This window comes from Seriola dumerili, unplaced genomic scaffold, assembly GCF_002260705.1.
Source record: "Seriola dumerili isolate Sdu_G_001 unplaced genomic scaffold, Sdu_1.0 BDQW01000011.1, whole genome shotgun sequence".
NCBI lineage: Eukaryota > Metazoa > Chordata > Actinopteri > Carangiformes > Carangidae > Seriola > Seriola dumerili.
The window spans coordinates 3396287-3411598 of NW_019174266.1; the positions used below are offsets into that span (position 1 = coordinate 3396287).

At 39.7% G+C, this 15312-nt stretch overlaps 1 protein-coding gene across 1 annotated transcript in view; it reads left to right on the forward strand.

Moving 5' to 3' along the window:
- Positions 1–15312, forward strand: part of LOC111223029 (otogelin-like) — a 50255-nt gene that overhangs the window by 19876 nt on the left and 15067 nt on the right. The window contains exons 21-32 of the mRNA XM_022746999.1: positions 6193–6300; positions 6994–7132; positions 7963–8097; positions 8296–8442; positions 9140–9259; positions 9837–9953; positions 10171–10327; positions 10613–10639; positions 10869–11045; positions 12696–12974; positions 14293–14410; positions 14854–14933. Of these exons, the coding sequence (XP_022602720.1) occupies positions 6193–6300; positions 6994–7132; positions 7963–8097; positions 8296–8442; positions 9140–9259; positions 9837–9953; positions 10171–10327; positions 10613–10639; positions 10869–11045; positions 12696–12974; positions 14293–14410; positions 14854–14933 (1604 nt within the window). The remainder of the gene's footprint in view (positions 1–6192; positions 6301–6993; positions 7133–7962; positions 8098–8295; positions 8443–9139; positions 9260–9836; positions 9954–10170; positions 10328–10612; positions 10640–10868; positions 11046–12695; positions 12975–14292; positions 14411–14853; positions 14934–15312) is intronic.

Genomic DNA, 15312 nt, shown 5'->3' on the forward strand with positions numbered 1-15312 from the left:
GAATATTTTTCCTCTAAACCAATGGATGAATAAATCTACAGGATATTTTATCCAAAATGGAAGATGCTCACAAGGTGCACACAACTAACAACATTTTAAGGTTCTTCAGGCTTAATTGTTTTTGATCTGGACGTCATGAGCATTAGAGTTTTCCGCTGGCTGAGATCGCTGACTCTTCACACACATGAATATCACGTGTCTTGAAATTGTTTTCATTTTTATTGGTTATAATGGCTTTAATTCTGATTATATAGAGTAATTATTGAGTGTTTGGACACTTAGAAAAAGCCATCCATCATTTTAGTTCTTTAGTGACAACTGTGTATGAGAAAGAGTTGTTTTGGGCCAGGGGGCGTCATGTGATCTGCAAAATTGATTGTGGTTGCTATACACTAAAATCTTGCTGTAAATATTTCCCACCATTTTATGTTTTTCTTGCAAAACTTTCTTGCAGTGTTTTTAAGGTTGATGCACTGAATGTGTTCCATTAGTTTTCAAAGGTTTTAAAAGTTAACTTGTTCAGCTTGGTCAGAAAGTTAATTTGAAAGACGTTTTCCAAGCCACGTGCTGATATGTGGAGATTTAAAGAAATACCAGCCACATGCTTTTAAACGGACTCCAGATCATCTCCGGTGCACAAAAGTCCCTAAAACCAGTAGATGAGGTGGACAGACATCACGGAGTAGATTACAGTCATCCGATCCCTTTAATCCCCTCTGGCTGTCGGCCTGAAAAGAGGGTTAAGTGGTTTCATTCTGCGACATCAACCAGGAGTCATCCCGATTACAATATGAACAGGCAGGGGTCAGTTTAAACATGTACCGGTTTATGACACAGGTTTCATAGCTGACTGATGGTAGCTCTACACTGTAACAACATCTACACTGCTCTAGAACAAGCATAACACATCAAGATAAAATGTGAAACCAAGTGGTTAAAATTTAATACAAAATGTAGAACACAAAACTAAAAAGTAAAATGCAAGAATATTATATATAAAAATAATGAATAATGATATAATAAAATAATAAAATAATCCACCTTCAAAGGCATTTGGTAACACAGATACCGAAAAGCCCAATCCATGTTTTAAATGTAAACAAAAGTGTCACAACACAGGTGAAGAAGCTGCCATGATTCGCAAATTGATTGACAGGTGTCTCAATACACTAATAGCCCTTTTCCACTGCATGGTACCAGCTCCACTCGACTCCATCAGGCAAAGGTTGTGGATATTACCTGGTACCTGGTACTGTCTTTGGTATCAGCTCCACTGATACCAAAAAGCGGCATGAAAACACTGGAGACCTCAGATTGGTCAGAGAGAATCGTCACTACTGTGTCATCGTTGTGCGAGACCCGACGTTCTGAACAAACCCAGGTGACTAATATTGATCTGAATATTTGAAAAATCCAATAACAATATAACATAAAAACATATCAAAAAATATGGTTGAAAATTAATGCTCTAATGTCCACACTACATCGGAATGACCTCAAACAGATATATTTTTTAATCTAGTAAACGTACTTACTATGAAATAAACTAAGCTAAGCCATATCCTAAAAGAAGAAGTGCAGTTCGCCAGTAGGTAGTAATCTATAGTCTATTATATTTTGTTGTCACAGTAAAAAGCTCAGAGTTTTAACAAAAATCTCTTGAAGTAAAGAATGTTTTTTTTAGCACCAAACGTAACAATATATTTTGATTGATTTAGAAATGAAACATGTGCATTATGACCGAGGTTCCCCCTTCCTCTTGTAATTCCTGGTCTATAAATAGCACCAGGTTCGTGCAGTATATCGTCTAACATCATGAAGCACAGTGACACAGAGAAAAGGTCAGTCAGATATGGAGATGCCTCGTGGTCATCTCAACCCTGCGTCATCTCTGCTGACCTCACTGGCGTGATTCATTTAATCCTTTTGTCCACAAGCATAACGACCTTTATGGTCAACTCTGACTTCCAAAATGCCAGTCACAGTAAGGGTGTTAAAAAACTCCCTTAAACTTGATCGTTTGTGAACTAATTTGTGGTAAACATGGACACAAAGATCTCATTCAGGCTGATGACAGCAGTATTAATAAGTGCAGTGACAGGGAGACGATTTAAAGGTTCTCTTAGACACAACATGATGTGGTGATACTGGAAAACTAAAAATAGATTATATCACTAACTAGCAGAAAGATCAAAAAAGTTTGTATATGTACGACATGTTTTACGTGTTTGAGGCGGAATCTGAAAAAAAGTGTTTACTTTGAACTTGCTGTTTTAGGTTTCCTGTTTTATCACTTGTGATGTTTTATGAATTACACTTGGACTGAAAACCAGCTTTTATCATGTCTGTGTGTGTGTGTGTGTGTGTGTGTGTGTGTGTGTGTGTGTGTGTGTGTGTGTGTGTGTGTGTGTGTGTGTGTCTGGACACATACTGCCTTGAGATTGAGTAACTGCTTGACGGCTTTGTTTCCATAGCTGCTGCCCAGACAAAGTATAATTCCACCTTCATTACCACATATCCGCCGTCGTCATGCTGCTGCTGGTAAAAGTTCCTTGCTTGCATTCACCTTAACGTCGCCGCTGGTCTCTCGTCTGCAGTCCCAATCAATCCCATTTAAAGTCAGCGATGGAAGAGCAGACAGCTACTTCTCCTGGTAATCCACTCGCCAGATTCCACTCTTGTTGCCCAAGATCACCCGCCTCCCTGTTGTTCCTGATGGCCTTGAATTCTGCAGCCATGTACCCTTGGCCTCAATGCTCACTGGCACAGTACCAGTTCGCCTGAAGGGTCTAGCAGCGAAGGAGAGTGAGCTGGACGCAGGGGCAGTGGACTCCACCACTCACTCACAACTCCACTGCATTAAATCTGAACACTGGAACACTATGGACGGTCACCCCGACGCCACCAGATGTTCCGGGTGTTTGAACCAATACCAGGCCCAAGGCTTCGGTAGCTCCACACCAAATCCAGCCGGAGAATTTTAGTCCGATTTTGATGATGCGATTTTTTTGTCTGATCGGCTCATTCCAGCGCTGATTGAACTTTCTTATTTGCCTTTACTGCGTCACTCAGAAAACAGAGCCTCAGAGGCTCTCCTCTGATTGGCTGACCGATCCTTTCTCAACCAATTATCGTTGTGTTTTATAAATCTTAATATGTAAAGTAACTATTAACTAAAGTTATCAAATAAATGTAGTGGACTGAAAAATACAATATTTTCCCCTGAGTTGTAGTAGAGTATAAAGTATAAAGCAACAGAAAATTGAAATACTCGAGTGAAGTACAAGTACATCAAATTACAGTACAATACTTGAGTAAATGTACTTACTTCCACTACTACATTCTCATTTTTATGTCTTAAGAAGGTTTTTCTGTTTTGCGTTTTATCCGTCGTATTTGTCGTATTTGTCGTATTTGTCGGCCTGCAATAACCTCAGTGCTCCATCTTCAGATGGTCCTTTGGAAAACAGACAGCAGATGATAAGCAGCTGCCTGCTCTGTCATATTAGTACAACACTCAGATGATTACCATGAAAACAGAAAAAAAAGATCCTAACTCAAACTGAAATGTGAGGTATTCATCTGCAGCAGGACTTAAAACCTCTAATGGGAAATAATTAGCTGAGGTGCTGACAGAAGAACCCATTGTGTTTTCATTCACAATGGCACACTTTGTTTATGATAAAAATGTAGACCATTCATTCATTCCTCATTCTGTGTCAATTAGCCCAGCTGAACTCGTATGAACCTGGACTTTCAGGTGCAACGCGGGACCAGCATGCAGCATTTCGGGAATTTGGCTTTGGTTACAGTATGTACATACAACGGAAAAAACTGTTGCCTGCTTGGTTGGAGGGGTTTTGGGATGTTACAAACAAGTAGAGAGTGATACGATGCAGAATAAGGACGTACACAAGATAATCTCAAACCTCTCAGGTGACATGACTCAATGGTATTTGGAAACATTTGAGTGCTACAAAAAAACCTGGGAGAACTGAATGTTTTTTAGATCTGCAGAATTAGAACAAATTTTGAATTTACTTCTCAAACCTATTATTATATTATTATTATTATTCTCCTGTTTCTTATTTTATCGATTCATTTAATCATTTTAGAAAGTTCTGTAACTCATTGTCGCACTCGTCCCTAATTTTGTAAAACATTTTAAACTGTTTATTTCATTTATTATTTTATTGTCCATTCTTAATTTTATCTTATTTTATCTCAAGCTTATTATGATCATGATTATTATTATTATCATCATTATTATTATTATTATTATTATTATTATTATTATCATCTGTAACAACTAAGAACAACTTAAAACGATGAGGCCATTCAGAGGAAGCAGACTATTTCTCATTGTCTGGCAGAAATGGGGAAGACATGCAAAGTTTTTCCCCGCACTATTTATCATGGAAAATTTTATCTACTTATTTCACTGGCCTACTTAGCAGCACATGGAATGATTTGTTAGATCTGACATTCATAACGTAGGTCCAAGCCTCATCAGATACTGAAGGCTAGTGACAGTAATGTGACACTTTCCACTTTTGTTACCTTGGATAATTAAACGTGTGATCTCCAGTGGGTCTGCATAACCTGGCACTGCACCAGATGCATCACAGACTGCATTCGACCCACCGTGCCGCCTGACCGCCATTTGCCACACTATGCAGCTACATCTTCCTCAGTCACTTTTACCTTGCCCGATAAAATGAAATATCAAAATGAGAGCCGTGTTTATGAGGATTTATTCATGATGTGCACATAAGTCGGGAGAAAGAATGATTTTACAATCTTTGATCGGAGTAATTGATACAGTGGCTTGGCGGGGGGATAAAGGAAGCTGTTAACACCGTTTTATCTGGGGTGTAACTCTACTCAGATGAACCTGAGGTTTGCGGCGGGACCATTCAGTATGTCACTTCATTGTCTGCTGCCTCGCCAGTGGATATAGCTCAACCCTGGATATTACAAGATACTTATCAGCTTCGTCTCGCAGAGTGGAAAGAAAATGGAGGGATCCAGACAAAGAGTGTTTCTCTCTCTATCTCTGAGAATCCTAATTGTCTGGTTTTCTCATGTAGCCAACGAGTGTTACCGCTTTTCATCCACAGTCGCCCATCCCTGAAATTCTCTCTCATTTCCTGGCATCGCTCTGCTCTGGAAGCTAACCTGCTTTGGCTCTGCCTCTGTCATTCTCTTGGCAAAAGACAAGTCCTCATATCTGGGTTAGAGATGAACACAGGAGCTCCAAATCACGATTATGTTATAACTTGATAGCATCCTGTTAGACCATAGTTCCTGAACAATAACGGCCACAGCTTCGCATTAGTGTTGTGAGATATGAGGCTCTATCATCGGCCTATTCATGATTTGAATGAACACCTCATCCAGGTGTATTGTTGCTCTGCTTGGCTTTACATCGATCTTCACGTGCAACTACATGCACTGATTACCTTTGGTCCGATGGTGAAAAGTTTGATTAAAGATGTCTTCGTGCTTAAATGATTTTGTTTGTCAGTGTTTGTAAGAAAAACCCTTAAATGACTCACATCAGCTTTTTCTATGGTAAAGTCTGATTAGGTTAGCATGTTAACCAGGTAGTCCCGGCCTGGTCAGCCCCTCTCTTTACATTACTTGTCCAGTCTGCCCTGAAGACGTAGCGCTGCTCAGAGGGCGTATTATAACCTCTTGAATTGTAAGTGTAACAATGGCTGAAGCTCTTGGCTTTCCTGCTCCCAGCAGGAAACTATGATCAGTGGCAGAGAAAACTTACATATATCCCCCCTTCACAGTTTTGATTTGTCATTTGTTGATTGACAGAAAATTAATCGGCAACAATTTTCATGATCAATATAATGATTAAGTCAATTATCAAGCAAAAATGTGAAACATCCTCTGGTTCCAGCTTCTGTAATCTGAGGATTTACTGTTTTTTCTCTTTTTGTTAGACAAAACAAACAATTTGAATATGAACTCTGGGACATTTTTCACTCTTTCGTGATAATAATTGAAAAAAGCCTAGGTTAAGGAGATACAGTTTCAGGGTTTAAACCAACAAAACATATTTGTGCATCAGAATGTGTTGATCTCAAACCGCAACATTCAAGCTTGATTTTCCGTACCAGTAAATAAAGAGCTTTAAAACAGTTTTATCCTTAACCAAATCTGTGTGCTTGCTCCCAGCTTGCTGAAACATGGAGATGAGTGCTTTGAACCTGCAGCCTGCCCCTGTCTGTGGAAAGGAAAGGAGTATTACCCAGGCGACAGAGTCTCCTCCCCCTGCCATCAGTGGTATGTTCATGCATTTGTGGGGACACAGCCAAATATAAAATCAGATTACGTTTTTTACACAACTTTGTTCATTAAAATACAACATCTGGTCTCTGTTTCCACATTATCTTTACCCTTCAATTCAGTTCTCCTTCCTTCCTGCAGTGCGTCATCATCCATTTTTCCTTGGTGTACTAATTTGTATTTCCCTCATCAATCATCTGCCAACAATATCTGTCAGGATTAAGACAAATCTCCAACAACGTTACTAATTTTTTCTAAGTCAGATCCTTGCCTGAAAGCGATGAGACCTGAGATTGTCAGAGCAGCAAAAGTGGCCACCTGATATCCATAATTCTCCGCTATCACAGGACAGAAAAAAGGCCTGGAAAACAGAGCGGGCCCTTGTATGACTCTTTGATTCCCTCTGCTTCAGACTGTTCATGAACTGGTGAAAGGAAACACTCTCCCAGTGATCTCAGTCATTCTCCCATCCCTCCAATTCCTCTTCAAGCCATAGCCAAGTAGATGTAGATGACAGCCTAATAGCGCAATGAGCGGTGATTCAGCCTTTGACAATTCACTGGCCACTTTTCTGCCGGCTGTAAACCTGAGGCTCGGGACAAAAGGAGGCCATTAGACATGAAAAAAATGTCCTTGCACTAAGTGGGAACAAGTTGATGCTGAATCACTCGAGCTTTGCTGTCTTTGTAGTGTTTGCCAGCATGGGACGTTCCAGTGTGTGTTTCGTCCGTGTCCATCCATGTGCACGGCTTACGGTGATCGCCACTACAGGACGTTTGACGGCCTACTGTTTGACTATGTTGGTGCTTGCAAAGTCTATCTTGTAAAGGTATTGAAAGTATTTATATATGGTAAAAGAACTAAAACTGGTTTTGCATATTTTAACCCACTGGCCATTCATCTGTACACTTAAGGCTTTTAGTTTTTGTTTTTTGGGGGGTACTTTGGGAGATGTATCAGCTTTTTATTGAAAAATATGAGCTATATAAGATTTTCACCTGGACTTAATTTCCCCATGCAACAAAAGTTGATCTCTGCAGTAAATAAGGACCTTTTCTTGTACTGACAGGTCAGATAATTATTGTGGTATTAAGGGACCAGTGTGTAGGATCTAGGGGATCTATTGGCAGAGATGGAATATAATATTCATAATTTTTTGTTATGTATAATCACCTGAAACAAAGTAGCTTAGATAGGGAGTGTGTACTCTTTCATGGAGCCTGCCATGTTGTTCTTGTTTGTACAGTAGCCCAGAATGGACAAACCAAACAATGGCTCGAGAGACGTTTTTACGTCACCGGAAGGCCACCATATGTTTTCCCACATCCTTGGAAAGGGAGGGGTATTCAGCTACTTGCAATTTACTACCTCACCACTAGATGCCACTAAATCCAACACGCTGGTCCTTAAAAGTAAAACGAGTAAAATGTAGCAGACCTGTTCTTATTGGGTTAAAAGATAAAATGGAACATCAGCTAATTTGTCATTTTTGTCATTTTTTATTTTAGAAGCATCAAAATGTAAAGAAATTTGGAGTTGTGCAGTTAAAATGATAAATTCAGGGGGTTAATTAAAACAGACTTTTATTCTGAAGTAACTGATAGAGTTACAAACACTGCTGTCATTTACAGTATATATTTTCTGTGATCTCTTCCACAGAGCAGCGCAGATGTGATGCTCAGTGTTTCAGCGGAGAACATGGATTGTTTCGACAGCGGAGTCATCTGCAGGAAATCGCTGTTGATCAACATCGGAAGATCCTTCGTAGCATTTGATGATGACACTGGGAAGCCAGTAAGAGACACTTTCAATACATTTTCTAGATTTTTTTAAAAGAATAATGCTGCTTTCCAGCAGCACACTTGCAGTATAATCTCATACATTTAAATGAAATAAACATAAAATATAGAATATGGAAGTTATTGTCATATTTAAGTCACCATGAGAATAACAGTTGAGAATATTTCTGTAAAATTCAACTTCCCTATGTAGAATCCATCCAGTGTGATTGACAGGAAGCAGAGGATGTTCATCTGGCCGGCTGGATACTTCACAGTGATTCACTTCCCTGAGGAAGACGTCACTGTCCTCTGGGACCGTAAGACCACAGTCCATATCCAGGTCGGACCTCGCTGGCAGGTAGGGACCCCGGTTCTGTGACGTGTCTCTCTGGCTTGCATTTGGAGCAATTAGCCAAAGCTCTTATCTAGAGTGACTACAAACACATTTCCCATCAGTCCCGTTGCTCTTGTCTCCCCTTGTCCTCCCTGATGAAGATAAATAATATTTTAAGCTGAGCTTGACAGTTTATGCTTGACTTGAAATAATAGTTGACAAAACAGCCTCAACTAAAGGTCCTCTTACTTGCTTGTATGAGAGCTTTCGACCCTATCACATGGTTGTCATCAGCAGATGGAGTATGTTGAGTTATCATAGAACTGTAGGTGTTAAATCTTTGCATTATGAGCACTCTTATGACTTCTCATCTGTGCTGGCAAATTCCATCTCCTGATGAAGACCATGTGATGTGGTTGAAAGGTGGGGAACAAGGAAGTAAGTGGACCTTCAGTTAAGATTGATTTATTAGATATTTGAATGATTTGTTGTTTGCTTTTATGGTAGAAATAAGAGAAAACCTGAAAATTCTAGTCACACAGATGTTCATAAAACAAACAGCGGTGTGCTCAGTGCTGCCACTAGTGATTAGACACTGTACTGCAACAATGCTGATCACATCGATCAACATCAATAGACAGTGAGGTTCAGTGTGTTAGGTGAAGAAGATATGACAGTAAGGAGATTATGATATGGAGAGAGATGTTGGTGATGTGTTCAGGGGAAGCTGAGTGGGCTGTGTGGAAACTTCGACCTGAAGACGGTGAACGAGATGCGGACGCCTGACAACATCGATTCCCCGACACCACAGGAGTTTGGAAACAGCTGGACTGCAGCAGAGGTGAGTGTCAACTGTTACATTTTTCAACAAAGTAGCTTTGAAGTAAAATAACAGTTTCTTATTCTGTATCTGCTTGTTCCAGCACTTCACAGTGTGAAATGATGTTTGCCATTGTTTCAAATTCAAACGAGGAACCTAACTCAAAAACCTAACTCCTTTTAACTCAAAAAAGGTGTTTGATCCTAAAATTCAAGATTTATTTAGATTTTTTTGTCAAAGTAAAATAGGGATTGGAGCTAAATCTAGAAACATTACACACAGGCAATATGTGTGTGTAACACAACACACATTAACAAACTGAAGTGGAGCGAGATGTGTGAGAATAGTTAACCCATAGAGACATTTTACATTATGAAATTCTTAATGACAGTAATTATTATAAGTAAGAAAAACCTTTTTTTAATTTTTATACATAAAACACTTTTAAAACCATACTGTGTTGTTGTTGTTTGTTTTTTCCCTTTCCTTTGTAAAATGTATAGAAATCTTATTACAGAAAATTATTTTTAAGTCCTTACTACTCATCCTCTAATAAAAACATGTCATTTAACACCACTGTGTTTGTGTGTGTTTTCAGTGTGTGAACAGTCCAGATGTCAGACACCCCTGCAGCCTCAGTCCACTCAGAGAGCCTTTTGCTAAGCGGCAGTGTGCCGTCCTGCTCAGTGAAGTCTTCCAGGCCTGCCACCCAGTGGTGAGTAACTGTACAACAGCAGCCCTCCATCCTGCAGCTCGGGCTCTTTAGAGATCTGTTGGGTATGTCATGTTGCTCTGCTCATTGACTGTCTTTTACAGCTAACAAACAACCTAACTCTCCATCTCATGTATTCATAATCTACCAAACTCCATCCAATTCCTACAAATCCTTGAGGTTTGTGAAAGAAAGTGTTTTGTTTTTTCTTCATGTTCAGGTGGATGTTACCTGGTTCTACATGAACTGCCTGGCAGACACATGTGGCTGCAGCAGAGGAGGGGACTGTGAGTGTTTTTGCACCAGCGTGGCGGCGTACGCCCAGCGATGCTGCCACCAGGGCGTTCCTGTCGACTGGCGCTCGCCCTCTTTGTGCCGTAAGTCAGAACGCAGAAAATTAAAGGAGCAAAAAACCTGCGTTACTTCTCTGTACCACGAAGGATTGTAGAAATCCTCCTTGAAATCAGTTTTCATAAGAATTTAACTTAAAAACTCATGAAACATTAATAAATCATTAACCATTAGTAGAGCCTTCTGTAGCAGCTTATAAGCTCTGTAAAATGATGGTGTACCACATTAACACATTAACACTTGATTATCAACCTGATTGAAATGTTTATTACCCTTATTATTATCATTAACTGTCTCCCCTCTCTCTGCAGCGTATGATTGTGAATTCTTCAACAAAGGTATGACATTTTCTCTTCTGACCTAGAAGAAGCTACTTGACTAAAACTCATCATTCAGACTTGATCATCTGTAATTAATCAATATGTTGTAATTGTTGACCATTTTTATTCATTTTAGTCATTTTATCTTAAATTCATTCGTCACAGATTTAGAGTATGTGTGATCTGTTGTATATGAGCGAGAACTGCATTAACGCGCTGCAGCACTAACGTGGCCTCCTGTCTGTAGTTCTGGGTAAAGGCCCGTTCAGACTCGTCGCCTTCAGGGATCAGACCACAGTGTTGGTAGCCGGCAGGTCCAGCGGCTTTGTGTTCCTGCAGCAGGCCAACCTCAGCAGTACCACCACCACTGGCATCTTGTCACAGTTCATGATGACACCGGGCCTCAGCAGAGCCCGACCACATGGTGAGTTAACTTTATTTACAGCACATGATTCTTGTCACTCCAAAAACTGACTCTGGAATTATTTGTTTATTTATTATTATTATTTATGTCTTCTGCGCAACACTCTTCCTCCTCTCTCCACAGCCTTCTTCTTAATTTTTGCTTTGGAAAAGATTTAATTCAACCGACTCACAATCATCTAAATATTATTTTTAGATTCACAGCAGAACCTAAATTCACGTGCTTCAGCTCTCTCTCTCCCTCTCTCTGGGAGTACAGACACTTAAGAGGAAAACCCTGTGGTTGAGACGTGTTGCCATAGCAACCAAAAATAAAAAAGAATTTCTTCTTGTCTTGACAAGACCAGGATTAAAAATGAGACAGCTCCAATCTAATTAATATTTTTCCCTTTGAATATGTCATTTTTTTTAGTCTTTAAATGTCCAAAGAATATCACACAGCAAAGGCAAAGGAGTTTAATATTTTATAATAATATAGTGTAAATTGCCATAGACAGAAGAACTAGCTGCAACTAATAACTGAAATTATCTGTTAAATTGACAAGAGCAGTTAGTGGGAATTTCCTTGAAGACGACCTTGAAAATCATGTAATTGTCATTGAATTTGATGTCTGAGCAAGTGTGGGAACCTTGTGATTAGTTGAGAAACTTTATAGTTTTATTTTACAGTCATTTAGTGTCACTATCTGCTTCACTAATGCAGGATACAGTAGATACAGTATCAGTGCATGAAAGGAAACTTGTGTAGTGGAGTTTGGGAACGTTTGATCGGTGTGTAGATACGACAGTGCTATGTTTTCTCATCTAACTTGACCTTCTCTCTGAGAACACCACTCCCTTAACCACAATGCTTACAGGAGGAAAAGCCAACTGACATTTTTATACCTTACTCTTAGGTTATTGAGAAGTTCTTAGATTTGATGTCCAGGTGAGCTTGGTGTTGTCAGCCACACATCCGCCAATTCTCTCAATCTTAATATTACAGAAGATCGTCCCATTGTCATCCTGTTTTCCGGCCGTTCTGCCTCCGTCTGCACAGCGTTTTACAGAGAAACTCTTTCTGCTGGCATTCTCCTCTTCCTCTGTTTCCTCTGCGTTCGACAGTGTTTGGAATGATTTGAGTGTCCCGGTGAAAACACTGATGGAGGAGATGGCCCTCCATTGACTTCCAGTGGCAGACGGGCTCAGAGATCCGATCGCCAAAATGCTAATGTTGCAACCTGAGCTACAAGCTGGTCAGCAAGCCAAGACTGAAACAAGCTGCTCTCACTGTTTACTGAGATTTACTGAGATACCGCTGCACTCTGGATCTTTTTCAGCCACATTTTGTTCCATTGCATATATATTCAATTTTTCCTTTCATTCTCAAATTCATTCCTGTCTAATGTTTGCTAACATACTAGACATTCATCCCCATTACACAATCAGTTCTGCTACCATTGATGTGTGAGTGTGTGTGTGCATAAGTGGATGTGAGGCATTGCAGGGCGTTCAGGTTGAACAGAAACACATAAGCTCAGTCCTTTTATCATATGTTCATATTTAATATATCAAACACATAATGCTTGTGTTTCTTCTCAGTGTTTTTTCCTATGTTCCTTCACCTGCTTCCTGGCATACTGACTAATCATTTTTGTTTTCATCTACACAGACACATCACGGGTTTCCTTTGAGGCAGCTGACAGACCAAACTACTTCCTGTATGTGAGCCCCAGTGGCCAGTTGAGGCTGGCCAAGTGGGAGGAGAGCAAGGCATTCTGGGACGGAGCCACCTTCATCCTCCACAGGAACACCTGGATCCCCGGCTACGACTCGCTGGAGTCCCACGCGAAGCCCAGCTTTTTCCTGCACGCCACGCTGCTTCACCTCCACCTGCTCAAATACAGACACACCAACAGTTTCCGCAAGGCCACGCTGTTCAGGCTGACAGGTCGGCAGCACTGAAGCAAACACATCACATCACCATCATCAGGGTTACTGAGCTGCAGTCTTAATTTCCCTTGTAATACTGTGTAGCCCTTTCTTGGAAATATCCTGGCAATTAACAGCTGAATACCAGCTGAGTTTTTGGAAATTATGAGGAAAGTTTCCATGAAATGAGCTGGAAAATACTGAACTGAAAAGTGAAGTGAAATGTTTCTAGAATTTATGTGATATATTTCTCTCATTACAAGTCGTTATTATGCTACATGGAGATCATAATTACCAGACGAATGTCTTCAGTTGTTTTTTCTATGGCCAGTTCAACGTGCCTCTGTGTCAGCACAGTGTTTATTGATTGACAGAGAGTTTTACCTGATGAGGGTCAGAGACTTTGTCAGTAAAAGATGCGTTTATGAATTTTCCTGTTGAGGCTCGAGCTTTTCTAAGTGTTCAGTTCATCTCTTCTCTCTGGTGTCAAAGGTCAAGACTGGTGTTTCCTCTTCCTCTTGCTCAGCAGTCAGACTAATCGCTGATGCTAAAAATACGGCAGCATTTGTTTTAGTTAATGGAAAAGGCGCAGCGGCCAATAGCAGATTGGATTTCCTGCTGACAGCAGTGAATGCCACAGACATGCGGAGTGAGGGCTGAAGTCCAGACATGAGACAGACATTAATGGCTTTCTAAGTTCATCACATTACTGGTCTGTGAAAACATTTCTGGATCCTTTTCAGACAGTAGATTAGTAACATGATCTACTTTTCTTATACAACACTGTCAGTGCAATTGATGTTTCACATCAATAGCCTATTAGCAGTTAAACTGAGGCTATTAAGTATGTTTTAACAGTTTTGAACCTGCTACAACCACAGATGGTTCCATTATTACACTTGTTCAAAACCACAGAACTGTATTTTACATTTCACTTAAGTTGACAGTTTCCAAAGAAAGCACGTCATCCAGAATATGAAGTAAAACAACTATTACAAACTTAACATAATGCATTTAACTGATGAAACTTTAACAAAGTGTCACAATGAACAGAAGTGATTTGTCACGCGTGATAAATATGTTTTTTCTAAATGTAAAGCTACTCAAGGGTTAAATTAGTTGGACAACAGTTTAATATATTGAAAAAATGCTCATCAGTCTATTTTATAATGAATCAGTTCATTCATTTTTATGTCGGTATGCTGCTTCTTTGAGCACCAAATTTATATTAAATTAGAATTAAAATTTTAATTGTTTAAAGATGCCAATTGAGAAAAAACATTTTATGTTTTTGTGTGATCTTGAAGTGAAAGTGAAAAGTGTTTGTTTTACATCAGGCTCCAACCCAGAAGCTCGTCCAGGTCCTCAGTGTCAGTGGAGGTACGACTCCTGCGTCAGCCCCTGCTTTAAGACCTGCAGCGACCCGTCGGCTGAGGCCTGCGTCACCATCCCACAGTGAGACCTTTGACCTTTTCCTTAACTTCAACAGCTACAGCAGTTTGTAGACTGTTAGTTTCTATTAGAGTCTGAGTGAAACATCAGGTCTGGACTGACCCTCGGACATCAGATACCATTAGATATTAGATATTATCAGATATCATTCTCAAGGATGTTTGTCTCATTACTTGAGTCAGAAATACCAGATTGAATAATCAGTGCTACATTACATTTTGTGTAGGAAAAGTGAAATTATTTCATATAGAAAAATTCCATGCACCATATTATTAGTATTTGTGTTTTTCCCCAAATGACGAATGATGAATTTTGTGTGGAGCTGATGTTCAAATCTCTAGTATATTAGATAATAGATATTAGTTATAACCAATATATTCCATAACCCGAAAGTAATGATCTTTATTATACAGTGGACATATAACAATGTGTTGCTCTCTGGACAGAGTGGAGGGCTGCCTTCCTGTCTGCCCCCCACACATGGTCCTGGATGAGGTCACCCGCCGCTGTGTCTATGTTGAAGACTGTGAGTATCCCCTGATTTTTTTCCCTCAGTTGTTGAACTGATTTCTTAGTACACAGTGTTGAGTGGTGGGATTACACAGTGAGGGACTGTTTTTTGAAAGTAGACGGCAATTAAAAAAACTTTGATGGTGTTATTTATTAAAATCTTTACTTACACCTGCCACTTACACCTTTGTAACCACCAAATTAAACAAAGTAAGGCAATTTTCTCCTTTCTGCAGTGCTCCATACTTTGTGGATGTTGGCATCTACAGTTTGTTAAAATGTGAAACAAGTTGCTCATGAACCAGAACTCACACCTGTATTTCACAAATGTGGATCTCAAAATTATAAACAACTCAAAAGCTACAAATTTGTGAAATGAAAAGTTTGTAAGCACT